This window comes from Dermochelys coriacea, chromosome 1 (genome assembly GCF_009764565.3).
Source record: "Dermochelys coriacea isolate rDerCor1 chromosome 1, rDerCor1.pri.v4, whole genome shotgun sequence".
NCBI lineage: Eukaryota > Metazoa > Chordata > Testudines > Dermochelyidae > Dermochelys > Dermochelys coriacea.
In genome coordinates this window covers 113,126,492-113,139,599 of record NC_050068.2, presented here as the reverse complement: position 1 = coordinate 113,139,599, position 13,108 = coordinate 113,126,492, and the positions used below count along the sequence as shown (strand labels likewise).

The window sequence follows — 13,108 nt, the reverse complement described above, 5'->3', positions numbered from 1 at the left end:
GACAAAATGGAAAAAAAATTCTTGTGAAAAATTTTGGTTGTTGCAAAAAGGGCATTTTTTTAATTGGAAAATCATTCGGACAAATTTTCAAACAGCTTTAATTATCGAGCCCACATTACAAATGGTATTACAGCAGCACGGATGTTGACATACATCCCATGTCTGAGAGGAAACTAGTGTCTGGTCAGGAACAGATAGATGTCACTAGGGTGCCTTCCTTGTCCTACCTTCAAGGTACCCTGAAGCTTAAATCTCCATCCACTTCTAGCTGCTGGAGGGGAGAGGGAGCTTCCTCTCTCTGCTCATTCCACATGTTGGGTGCTGTGAGGAAGCAGGAGAGTTTCTACCATTCTACCCTTCTCCCACATTGCTCTGTCTGCGGCAGGAAGGGGTTGAAAAGAGGTGCTTGCAGCTCTAGCCTCCCTCCTCCTGTAGTTTGCTTTTGTTTGTCCTCTGTGAATAGCTCCACCACTAGCCTGCCTTTGCTGCACTTCATAGCTTTGCGAACTGTCAGCATTTCTAGTATGAAGCTGGTAAGTTTCCTGTCTGTTTTGTGGCACCCACCAGATTTAGAAGCTGTGAAACTGGCCACAATTGGATTAATTTCACTCTGCTGTTGTTTGGCAAAGCTGTGAGTGACTACAGAGGCCATGTCAGAACAAAGGCTAGAAACTTTGTTTAAAATAATTGTTACATTTTGCAGAACTTCATGTCTTACTACACCATGCTCACCATGAAAAAGCTTCCCACTTCCTATTAACAAATGGGCAAATAGATATTTCGTGCTTGAGCTACAAACTTTGTTTGATAAAAATATAAAGAAAGGAAGTGAACATTTTAAAGAGATGTTACTGCTGTTTGGGATGTATGGAGGTTGTTGCTTTTTCAAAAACACAATGGATTCGATCGGGATATTATACAGGAGGATCTGGATGACCTTGTAAACTGGAGTAATAGTAATAGGATGAAATTTAATAGTGAGAAGTGTAAGGTTATGCATTTAGGGATTAATAACAAGAATTTTAGTTATAAGTTGGGGACGCATCAATTAGAAGTAACGGAAGAGGAGAAGGACCTTGGAGTATTGGTTGATCATAGGATGACTATGAGCTGCCAATGTGATATGGCTGTGAAAAAAGCTAATGCGGTTTTGGGATGCATCAGGAGAGGTATTTGTAGTAGGGATAAGGAGGTTTTAGTACCATTATACAAGGCACTGGTGAGAGCTCACCTAGAATACTGTGTGCAGTTCTGGTCTCCCATGTTTAAAAAGGATGAATTCAAACTGGAGCAGGTACAGAGAAGGGCTACTAGGATGATTCGAGGAATGGAAAACTTGTCTTATGAAAGGAGACTTAAGGAGCTTGGCTTGTTTAGCCTAACTAAAAGAAGGTTGAGGGGAGATATGATTGCTCTCTATAAATAGATCAGAGGGATAAATACAGGAGAGGGAGAGGAATTATTTCAGCTCAGCACCAATGTGGACACAAGAACAAATGGGTATAAACTGGCCACCAGGAAGTTTAGACTTGAAATCAGACGAAGGTTTTTAACCATCAGAGGAGTGAAGTTTTGGAATAACCTTCCAAGGGAAGCAGTGGGGGCAAAAGATCTATCTGGTTTTAAGATTCTACTCGATAAGTTTATGGAGGAGATGGTATGATGGGATAATGGGATTTTGGTAAGTAATTGATCTTTAAATATTCAGGGTAAATAGGCCAAATCCCCTGAGATGGGATATTAGATGGATGGGATCTGAGTTACTATAGAAAATTCTTTCCTGGGTATCTGGCTGGTGAATCTTGCCCATATGCTCAGGGTTTAGCTGATTGCCATATTTGGGGTCGGGAAGGAATTTTCCTCCAGGGCAGATTGGAGAGGCCCTGGAGGTTTTTCGCCTTCCTCTGTAGCATGGGGCATGGTTGACTTGAGGGAGGCTTCAAGACTTCTCTTGAAGTCTTTGAACCATGATTTAAGGACTTCAATAGCTCAGACATGGGTGAGGTTTTTCATAGGAGTGGGTGGTGAGATTCTGTGGCCTGTGCTGTGCAGGAGGTCAGACTAGATGATCAGAATGGTCCCTTCTGACCTTAGTATCTATGAATCTATGATTCAGGGAAATAAATTGGTTAACAAGTTCTGGCCTGAACAATTGTACTGTATACCTACATAGTTGTAACCTTTGCCAGCCAATCAAATGTCTCACTTTCATAATGACATGTAATTTCATAGTTACCTACCAACTTCACTGTATACGAGTCAGTTTTCTATTTTTAAGTTTTAAATAAACAGATTTAACAATAAATTAAAGGGAAACAATTTTTAAGCAGGTAAATTAAACTGAAAGCTAAAAGATATGCCTATAGCAATATTTTTTTCCTTAAGAGCTTTCATTCACAATAAGCATCAGTGTCTACTGTGTATGGTTTAATTTATCACATCAAATTAAAAAAGAGCTGTGAGCAAAATTCATAATTCACAGCTGTGACATTGCATCCTTTAATTATAGGCTGAGAGGTTTTTTTCCATAGACCTGAAAGGCTTGGAGGTTTGATAATCTGATACAGAGCCTTTTAGCTCTAGATAACACATTCAAATTTGGCCCAGTTTGGTAGCTTCTGAAAGCTCAGTGGTTTATGTCAAATAATTTGATCTCCTATGTCTTGGTGGCCAGAAGTTGGGCTATGATAGTGCAGTAACTGTGGGAGCCATTATTTTCTCAGCAATAGTTTAATGCTCACACATTTCTATAACCTTCTAAAATTATTATTAGGAAAGGAGGGACATCAGTGTTGTCCTCTTTCCTTTCTAAAATGTATCCTATGATCTTTAACTTCCACTTGGACAACTGCCATTGATGGGAAAGGGGTCTTCTCATGTGAAGTATGGTATCTCTAACAGTGCAGCCCAAAACAACTTGGTTTGGTACAGGTCTTCAATCTACAGTCTTCTGCCTGATTATAGGAGTATATTCCTTTTTATGAGACTGATAGTGTTCCACAGAGGAAACATGGAGAGGAAATACTGTGCATGACTATGATTGTCTCATAGGAGAGGTAACTTTGGAAAAAGCTACTTATTGTTAGACTTGTAGCTCCCTTTGCTGAATGGATGCTCCTGAATTTTGCATTTAGCTTTGATGAGAAGTTCTGACCCCAATTTCTGTGGGTCAGAATAATAATCAGGTGGGCATGGGAGAGAACCCATTACTTTAATGAACTATAGAAGGGATTCAAGGAATTATATGCAAGTTTTTCAAAGTAAGCTATGGTTGATTCATAAGAACATAAAAATGGCCATACTGAGTCAGACCAAAGGTCCATAAAACCCAGTATTCTGTCTTCCAGCAGTGGCTAATGCCCGGTGTCCCAGAGGGAATTAACAGAACAGGTAATCCTCAAGTGGTCCATCCCCTGTTGCCCATTCCCAGCTTCTGGCAAACAGAGGTTAGGGATACCCTCCCTGCCCATCCTGGCTAATAGCTATTGATGAACCTAGTCTCCATGAATTTATTTAGTTCTTTTTTTGTACCCTGTTATAGTCTTGGCCTTCACAACATCCTTTGGCAAGGAGTTCCACAGGTTGACTGTGCACTGTGTGACAAAACTCTTCCTTGTGTTTGTTTTAAACCTGCTGCATATTAATTTAATTTGGTGGCCCCTAGTTCTTGTGTTATGAGGAGTAAATAACACGTCCTTATTTAGTTTCTCCATACCAGTCATGATTTTATAGACCTCTGTCATATCCCCGTTTAGTTGTCTTTTTTCCATTCTGAAAAGTCCCAGTCTTATTAATCTCTCCTCATAGCACAGCCATTCCATACCCCTAATCATTTTTGTTGCCCTTTTCTGAACCTTTTCCAATTCCAGTATATCTTTTTTGAGATGGGGCAACAACATCTGCATGCAGTATTCAAGATGTGAGTGTACCATGGATTTATATTGAGGCAATATGATATTTTCTGTCATATTATCAATCCCTTTCTTAATGATTCCCAACATTCTGTTCACTTTTTTGACTGCTGCTGCACCCTGAGTGGATATTTTTAGAGAACTATCCATAATGACTCCAAGATTGCTTTCTTGAGTGGTAATAGCTAATTTAGGCCCCATCATTTTATATATATAGTTAGGATTATGTTTTCCAATGTGCATTATTTTGCATTTATCAACATTGAATTTCATCTGCCATTTTGTTGCCCAGTCACCCAGTTTTGAGAGATCCTTTTGTAGCTCTTCGCAGTCTGCCTTGACTATCTTGAGTAGTTTTGTATCATCTGCAAATTTTGCCACCTCACTGTTTACCCCTGTTTCCAGAGCATTTATGAATATGTTGAATAGGACTGGGCCCAGTACAGGCCCTGGCAGGATACCACTATTTACCTCTCTCCATTCTGAAAACTGACCATTTATTCCTACCCTTTTTTCCCTATCTTTTAACCAGTTACCAATCCATGAGAGGACCTTCCCTCTTATCCCATGGTGGTTTACTTTGCTTAAGAGCCTTTGGTGAGGGACCTTGTCAAAGGCTTTCTGAAAATCTAAGCACACACTGGATCCCCCTTGTCCACGTGATTGTTGACCCCCTCAAAGAATTCTAGTAGATTGGTGATGCATGATTTCTCTCTACAAAAACCATGTTGACTATTCTCCAACAACTTATGTTCATCTATGTGTCTGACAATTTTGTTCTTTACTATAGTTTCAACCAGTTTGCCTGATACTGAAATTGCTGGGGTCTCCTATGGAGCCCTTTTTAAAAATTGGCGTCACATTAGCTATTCTCCAGTCATTTGGTACAGAAGTGGATTTAAATGATAGGGTACAGACTACAGTTAGTAGTCCTGCAGTTTCACCTGTGAGTTCCTTCAGAAAACTTGGGTGAATCCCATCTGGTCCTGGTGACTTATTATTGTTTACATTCTCAAATTGTTCCAAACCTCCTCTAATGACACCTCAATCTGGGACAGTTACTCAGATTTGTCACCTAAAAAGAATGGCTCAGGTATGAGAATCTTTCTCACATCTTCAGCTGTGAAGACCAATGCAAAGAATTCATTTATTTTCTCCGCATTGGCCTTATCGTCCTTGAGTGCTCCTTTAGCATCTCATCGTCCAGGGTTGTTGTTTAAAATGCCCCACTGGTTGTTTAGCAGGCTTCCTGCTTCTGATGTACTTAAAAAATTTTTGCTATTATCTTTTGAGTCTTTGGCTAGCTGTTCTTCAAATTCTTTTTTAGCCTTCCTAATTATATTTTTACACTTCATTTGCCAGAGTTTATGCTCCTTTCTATTTTCCTCACTGGGATTTAACTTCCATTTTTTTAAAGGATACCTTTTTGCCTCTCACTACTTCTCTTACTTTGTTGTTTAGCCATGGTGACTCTTTTTTGGTTCTCTGACTATATTTTTTAATTTGGGGTATACATTTAAGTTGAGCTTCTATTATGTCTTTAAAAAGTTTCCATACAGCTTGTCAGGATTTTACTTTTAGTGCTTTACCTTTTAATTTCTGTTTAACTAACCTCCTCATTTTTCTGTAGTTCCCCTTTCTGAAATTAAATGCTATAGTGTTGGGGCACTGTGGTGTTTTCCTGCCATGGGGATGTTAAATTTAATTATATTATGGTCACTATTACGAAGCAGTCCAGCTATATTCACTTCTTGGACCAGATCCTGTGCTCCACTTAGAACTAAATCAAGAATTGCCTCTCTTGTGGGTTCCAGGATTAGCTGCTCCAAGAAGCAGTCATTTAAGGTGTCAAGAAACTTTCTCTCTGTATCCCATCCTGAGGTGACATGTACCCAGTCAATATGGGAGCAGTTGAAATCCCCCATTATTATTGAGTTTTTTATTTTAATAGCATCTCTAATCTCCCTGAGCATTCACAGTCACTATCACCATCCTGGTCAGGTGGTCGGTAATATATCCCTACTGCTATATTCTTATTATTTGAACATGGAATTATTATCCTTAGAGATTCTGTGGTACAGTTTGGTTCATTTAAGATTTTTGCTTCATTTGATTCTACGTTTTCTTTCACATATAGTGCCACTCCCCCACCATCATGATCTGTTCTGTCCTTCCAATATATTTTGCACCCTGGTATTACTGTGTCCCATTGATTAGCCTCATTCTATCAAGTTTCTATGATGCCTCTTATATCAATATCCTCATTTAATATGAGGGACTCTAGTTCACCCATCTTATTATTTAGACTTCTAGCATTGGTATATAAGCATTTAAAAACTTGTCACTTTTTAGCTGTTTCTCATTACATGATGTAATTGAATGGGACTCTATTTCATTTGACTGTTGCCCATCAGTTCCTACCTGTATTTTATCATCTTCCATACTCTCTTACTAGGACATAGAGAATCTCCGTTATTAGATCCTCCCCTGAGGGATGTCTCTGTCTGAATCGCGTGCTTCTCCATACCTGTCGGCTTTCCCCCAGCCCTTAGTTTAAAAACTGCTCTATGACCTTTTAAATTTTAGGTGCCGGCAATCTGGTTCCATTTTGGTTTAGGTGGAGCCCACCCTTCCTGTATAGGCTCCCCCTTTCCCAAAAGTTTCCCCAGTTCCTAGTAAATCTAAACCCCTCCTCCCTCTACCATTGTCTCATCCACACATTGAGACCCTGCCTGTTCTGCCTGTCTAACTGGCCCTGTGCATTCAATCCAATGAAAGCTGATTAAATATCTTGGTTCTTTGAGTGATTGCACATGTGCATTCCACTCTTGGTGTGTGCATGCCCCTAACACAATTGTTGGAAATTTTTCACTCAGCGTTACCCATCAGGACAGTTCAAGTGTCCTCTGCTGCCATGTGCCACTGCATGCAGGTATAAAAGATGGAGCTTCCCCAATCCCTCTCAGTTCCTTTTCACTGCCCATGACAGTTATTGGAATATGTTGGTCTTGCTTTAGCAAGATTTCTCAGGATGTATTTCTTGTATATAGTTACATAACTGTATAGTTCTTAATGTTAGTGAAAAGTTTGTTTAATGACAGTTTTTTCTTAGTTCCACAATTTTGGGGTTCCGTTTATTGGTACCAAGGAATGCCTTGGTCACTGGGCTTCGAGCTCTGTCTTTCATGGTTGAAGCGGATGCCAATGAGCGACCTGCACTCTTGCTGTTTAAAGTATTTGGGTGAGTCTCACATTAGGGATCACTGCCAGATTTGAAAGGACTTGAAGCGGAGGAACAAAAGAGATTGAGTGGCCATTGTCGGTGGTACTGTCTTTGTCTCTTGTGCACTGGTCAGAGTGTCACATTCCAGGGTGCAAACAGACTAGTGGGGGGTTGTCATCATCTGCCCTGCTACCAGGAGTGCCTCACAATGCTGTGGTGCTGTAGTTGCCACCTGGGCCACTCATAAACAGCCATACAGAATACGGGTCATGCCCTGAGTGTCTCTGTATATAGCTTCAGCCTGCCAGTTACGTGCCAGTCACACCTGGCTTCCAGCTGCTTCAGTTACTGCTTTCAGAGTGACCCCAACACACTCGCAGTCCTGAATTTTTCCCAAAATGTGTGTGTTCTGAGAGAGTGTAAGGATATGATGTGAAAGCAGATTCCATTGTAATTAATGAGGATAAACCAATAGGTAAAAATTTCAAAAATACTCAAGTAACTTAGGAACCCGATTTCCAATTTAAAATGTAACTTAGAAGCCTAAGACCCACTGACTTTCAAAGAGACTTAGGACAAAAATTTGAAAAGTGTCTAAGTAATTTAGGCTCCTAAGTCCCATTCTGAAAAGTGGGTTGGGCAGTTAGAAGCCAAAGTCTCATTCTTTTGAAACTGGGACAGGTGCTTAATCACTTTGATGCTTTTAAAAATGTCACACAAACACCACCTTCAATCCCAGGACATGGCAGCCTCAATACACGAGTTCGGGACTACAGGGAAAAAGGGAGAGGGAAACGAAACAGGAATCTAAAATTAAAAAAAACATTAATTTACATTGTTTAAATACCATAAATATTGTTTAAATATTTTAAATATTGTTTTTAAAGGAATTACTTTTTAAGACCATAGATATACATAAATATGATTTTTTTTCTAGACACCATTTAATTTTTAAGAAATAATTTTACTGCTCTCTCATCATCTGTACAGGTATTTATTGTAGTTGTATTGCCTATATCTCAGTTCCATGACATTTGTTCTCAGTGGTACTCTTCTATTAATTAATCTGTATATAGTGGCTTCATAGATAAAATAGCATCTGGCTAGAGTTCATTCACAGGGATGTGTGGGAGCCTTGATCCAGAGTGAGTTTAAAACACAGGCAGTAGCAATATCAATATCTTGGGCAATTTGCCTCCCTAAAATATAAGTCAGAGAATGTATCTCATTCTGGGATTTGCACTAGAATCTGTCACTCATCCATTGATAGAAATACTTCTAAAAAAACCTGATTGGAAAAATTAGAGTATATCAGCTTTCCAGAATAGCCTCTGGTGCTCCCCTCCTCTCTATTTGGAAAGGTGTTGGCTAACTAGCAGTGGATTGGTCGAGCATTTGGGTTTGATTTTTGTCACCCAGTGGAAACAAAATTCTGCCTAAAATGTGGATTAAAAAACTATTTATTTTTAAAACTTGGCTAAACGGAATGTCTGAGGTCCCTGATTTTTTCAGACATACAAGTTAGATAATAAAAGTGTATTATTTTCTTTGTTTCCTCCCATGTGTGACTTCATGCTTTTTTCACACCATTCCTTATGTCTGGTACACAAAGTATACACCAAAACCAAGATATATTAAAAAAAAAAAAAAAAAAAAAGGAGCCTGAATTTAGGCTCCCAAATGCCTTTCCTTTCCTATTTCAAATGGTTCATGTATGTTGTGTAGGCAGTCTGTTCCACAGGAATATAAAATGCCTGCTAGCCCTTGAGTAATTTATTTAATTACAGATTTCTGGATCAATAATATTATGTTCAATATCTTTATTTTATTAGCATATATGTTTATTCATATGATACAATATAATAAATTATATGTACAGCATTAAACAAAATTATTAGAAATGATGCCTTTAGGCAAGATATACAGAAGTATTCTGTTTTATTCCTGTACATCTTTTGTGAAACACAATAAAAATTTCTCTGTATACTAAATAAAATAATGTTAAATAGTCTGTGTGCACATTGGCATCATTAATTTCAAGGCTAATGTTCCTCAAGGCTCAATAAACAAATGATCACTGTTTGTCGTTACATAAGCACACGATATGTTAATATTAAATTAAACAATAAATGTCAGACCAGTCCTACAGTTGTAGGACAACACTGTAGTTATATACTGGCATAAGAAAAATAGCAACTTTCCTTTTTATTAGAGATGGGCTCAAACTGCAAAATTCAGATCTTGCCTGAAATCCTGGCCTCACTGAAGTCAATTGGGATTTTGTTAACCCTATTTTTTAAATGTGAAAGTATTTTTTTAAGGAAGCAGCAAACTTCCTCTAAGGACAGAATTATAATCAAATTTGGCATTTGCAAACTAATTAAGGGAAGTATTTTTATAATTTCCATAGAACAGGTAGGAAAAGAAGATTTCAAAGAGAAACTAAATGGATAATTAAGTTATGTAGCTCCCAGACTACATGAAATAAGGACTGAAAAGATCAGCAAATAGATGCTAAATAGTGATACTAAACATTCAGCACATAATTATAGCCCTGTCACAGATAAGTTCTGTGTGCTCACTGGTGGAAAACTGGTTGTTAGTTTCAAGAATATGACTTATAACACATTAGCTCAGTCATGCAATTTGTAATTTAAAAAGTATTGCTTTGTAAGTCATGGAATTTGTTTTAATTTAGTAATAACTCTCACTGAAATCTGTCACCATTCTAGCAATGAACTGAACTGTAGATTAACCAACTGGGCTGTTAACAGCTACTGGCTTCTAGCCTCTGCAATTATAGGTTTAAAAAACCCAGTATCTCAAGAAAAATAGAGATTTGTTAACTTTTAAACAAATAAGTTGAAAGGTTGCTGCTGTGGACAACCTCAAAATAAAGCTTCCATGGTTTGTTTAATCCTGTAATCTGTGTTCATGTTCATATCATATTTTTACAAGAGCACAGCTTTTCAAATACCACTCGATTTGCTACATTTTCTTCTTCTTCGAGTGTTTTACTAAATCTACCTTTTTTGTTCTCTCTGTCTTCTGCAGTTACAGAGTATGCACCATTTTTGTTTGGAATTCCTCTGTTTGGAATATAACTTAGGAAGCGCAGATGTCATTCATACCTAAAAAGCAAAATATCTTGGAATGCAATCGACCAACTGTTTGTTTATAAATACAGAGAATAGAAAAAATATTGCCCTTTTAATTTAAGAGCAATCACTGCCACCTTTCTTACCAGCATGTCTTGTCAGTTAACAGTTTGCATTTATGATTTCTGAAATGTCTGCATGAACCAAGAATGCTCTAACACATTATATATACAGTCATTTGAAGCACTTGGATCATGTAGACTCCATTAGTAACTTTTTTCATACAGTATAATTAGTTAATCTAAGCACTTCTTGATTCAACAAATCTGTAGTATTTATAAGAATGAAATTGGTTACAATTACATGTGTTAGAGCTGGTAGAAATGTGCATGCCTTATCTGTATTCCATGGCACTGTATCTAACTGTAGATTTTAAATGATTGAACAGAGACCCAGGTGATATAACTAATCTCAGACAATAATTAAATGGGCTTTCTTCAAAGCCAGACAGGCCATTAGCAGATTGACCTGTACCTGTACTTGTAAACTTTGTGGAAAATGGAGATTAGTGTCCACTTACTGTCAGTAACTGTTTAACAAAAGCCATTCTGTTCAATTAAATATTTCATGTTGAGCTTCTCAGAAGAATTTTTGCCTTTGTTTATTTTGTGGGTGATAAATTCAGTTGCAAATCTTGCCTTACTTTATTCTTTGGAGTGAATGTGAGTAGTGTATGAGAAAACCACCGATTCTTTTAAGTCTCGCCCTGTGCTCTTGAAGCTTTGCTCTTGGGATCAATGTTCTTGCACATCCGTTGGAAATAATGCTCACATCAGGATGTAACCACTGGTTCAGATGAAGGCATCACTTGCGCCCACTCCAAAATATCTGCACACAAAGACTCAACAGCATCTAACCGCTCAATTTGCACTAGTTTGGTTAGAAGTTCTGGGATACTGTAGCCGGCTGTGCTGATGCGGTCAAAGAGCTGCATGCCATCTGTCATGCCACCTATTTCATCCCTCTTTAGTCCAAAGCTCTCAGCAAGGTGGCGCCATGTTTTCACAATAGCTTTTTCTGAGTTGTATGTTGAGCTGAGCATCCTGCTAGTCTTCTCCAGGCAATCAAATGGCAGCTCTGTGGGACTGAGACCTGTGAATTAAAAATTCCTAAGAGTCAGAAGTTCGATATACAGATCTTGATGACTACTAGAAATGTTCCCTTGTTCAGTACTATAATATTATTAGCATAATCTTTAAATGTTAAATAATAGATACACCCCAAAAAGTCATGAGAGTAACACACTTTGCCTGGTATTCGTCTCTTTGGGTTACTGTCACATGAGTATTTTGACACGGATAGGCCTAAATGAATAGCCCCAAATGACAGTATCAAATTGGAAAAGAGAGAAAAACCTGAAACAGGAGAGAGGATAAGAGAAGAATGCATCCGTGAATTTGGGTGGGAAATAATTAAGATAAGAACATAGAACATAAGAACTGCCATACTGGGTCAGACCAATGGTCCATCTAGCCCAGTATCCCGTCTTCTGACAGTGGCCGATGCCAGGGGCTTCAGAGGGAATAAACAGCACAGGTAATCATCAGGTGATCCATTCCCTGGTGCCCATTCCCAGATCCCAGCAAACAGAGACTTGGGACACTTCAGAGCATGGTTTTGCATCCCTGCCCATTCAGACTAATAGCCATTGATGGACCTATCCTCCATGAACTTATCCAGTTCTTTTCTGAACTCTGTTACAGTCTTGGCCTTCAGAACATCCTTTGGCAAAGAGTTCCACAGGTTGACTGTGCATTCTGTGAAGAAATACTTCCTTTTGTTTGTTTTAAACCTGCTGCCTATTAATTTCATTTAGTGACCCCTAGTTCTTGTGTTATGAGGAGTAAATAACACTTCCTTATTTACTTTCTCCACACCAGTCATGATTTTATAGATCTCTCTCATATTCCGAGTCATCTCTTTTCCAAGCTGAAAAATCCCAGTCTTATTAATGACAGGTTTCAGAGTAGCAGCTGTGTTAGTCTGTATTCGCAAAAAGAAAAGGAGTACTTGTGGCACCTTAGAGACTAACAAATTTATTTGAGCATAAGCTTTCGTGAGCTACATCCGATGAAGTGAGCTGTAGCTCATGAAAGCTTACGCTCAAATAAATTTGTTAGTTAGTCTCTAAGGTGCCACAAGTCTTATTAATCTCTCCTCATATGGATTCTTAACTGAGTTGTGTATTGCCATACTACTTTATCCCTTTCTCAGCTAATCCTGAAGTAGCTGTCCCAAGGAATATATTGTAGATGTATCCCTAGTGAGCACTTCAACAGATGTAGCTAAGCATGTTTAGTATAAGAGTTTCATTTTGGCTTTGCAAACTGGCCAGCAGCCACCAATTTTCTAGTGGTACGAAATTCATTTATTTAATGGCACAGAGAGTACTCTGCTGACAATAATCCTCTCCCACAGACGGCTCAGTGTTTGACTCTCCCCTGACTCTGATTCTCTCTGTCTCTGTAACTGGAAGGTGGTCTTGCAGGGATGAGATGAGCACAGGTGGTACCATGATGCCTACTGCCTCCATGCATATAAGTTCCTGCAAGAGTTTTATTGTTGAAATACCTCCATAGGAGATCTTGGTCAATATTAGCACTGATCATATGGCTGAATAGATGCTCTTTGCTAGACAGTTTCTCCATAATACTAGATGTAGTACAGGAGACAGTATCAGCAACAAATAATGAAACATCAATTTGTGAACACCTAGAAGATAATAAGGTGATAAGTAACAGCATGGATTTGTCAAGAACAAATTGTGTCAAACCAACATAATAGCTTTTTTAGACAGGGTAACAAGCCTGGTAGAT

The 13,108-nt window shown here is 38.5% G+C and overlaps 1 protein-coding gene across 1 annotated transcript in view; it reads right to left on the bottom strand.

The window, feature by feature from the left end:
* Window positions 1-9,752: 9,752 nt before the first annotated feature.
* EDAR (ectodysplasin A receptor) overlaps window positions 9,753-13,108 on the bottom strand; it is a 93,577-nt gene continuing 90,221 nt past the window's right edge. The window contains exon 12 of the mRNA XM_043509158.1: window positions 9,753-11,384. Coding sequence (XP_043365093.1) covers window positions 11,065-11,384 — 320 coding nt within the window. The 3' untranslated portion in view covers window positions 9,753-11,064. The remainder of the gene's footprint in view (window positions 11,385-13,108) is intronic.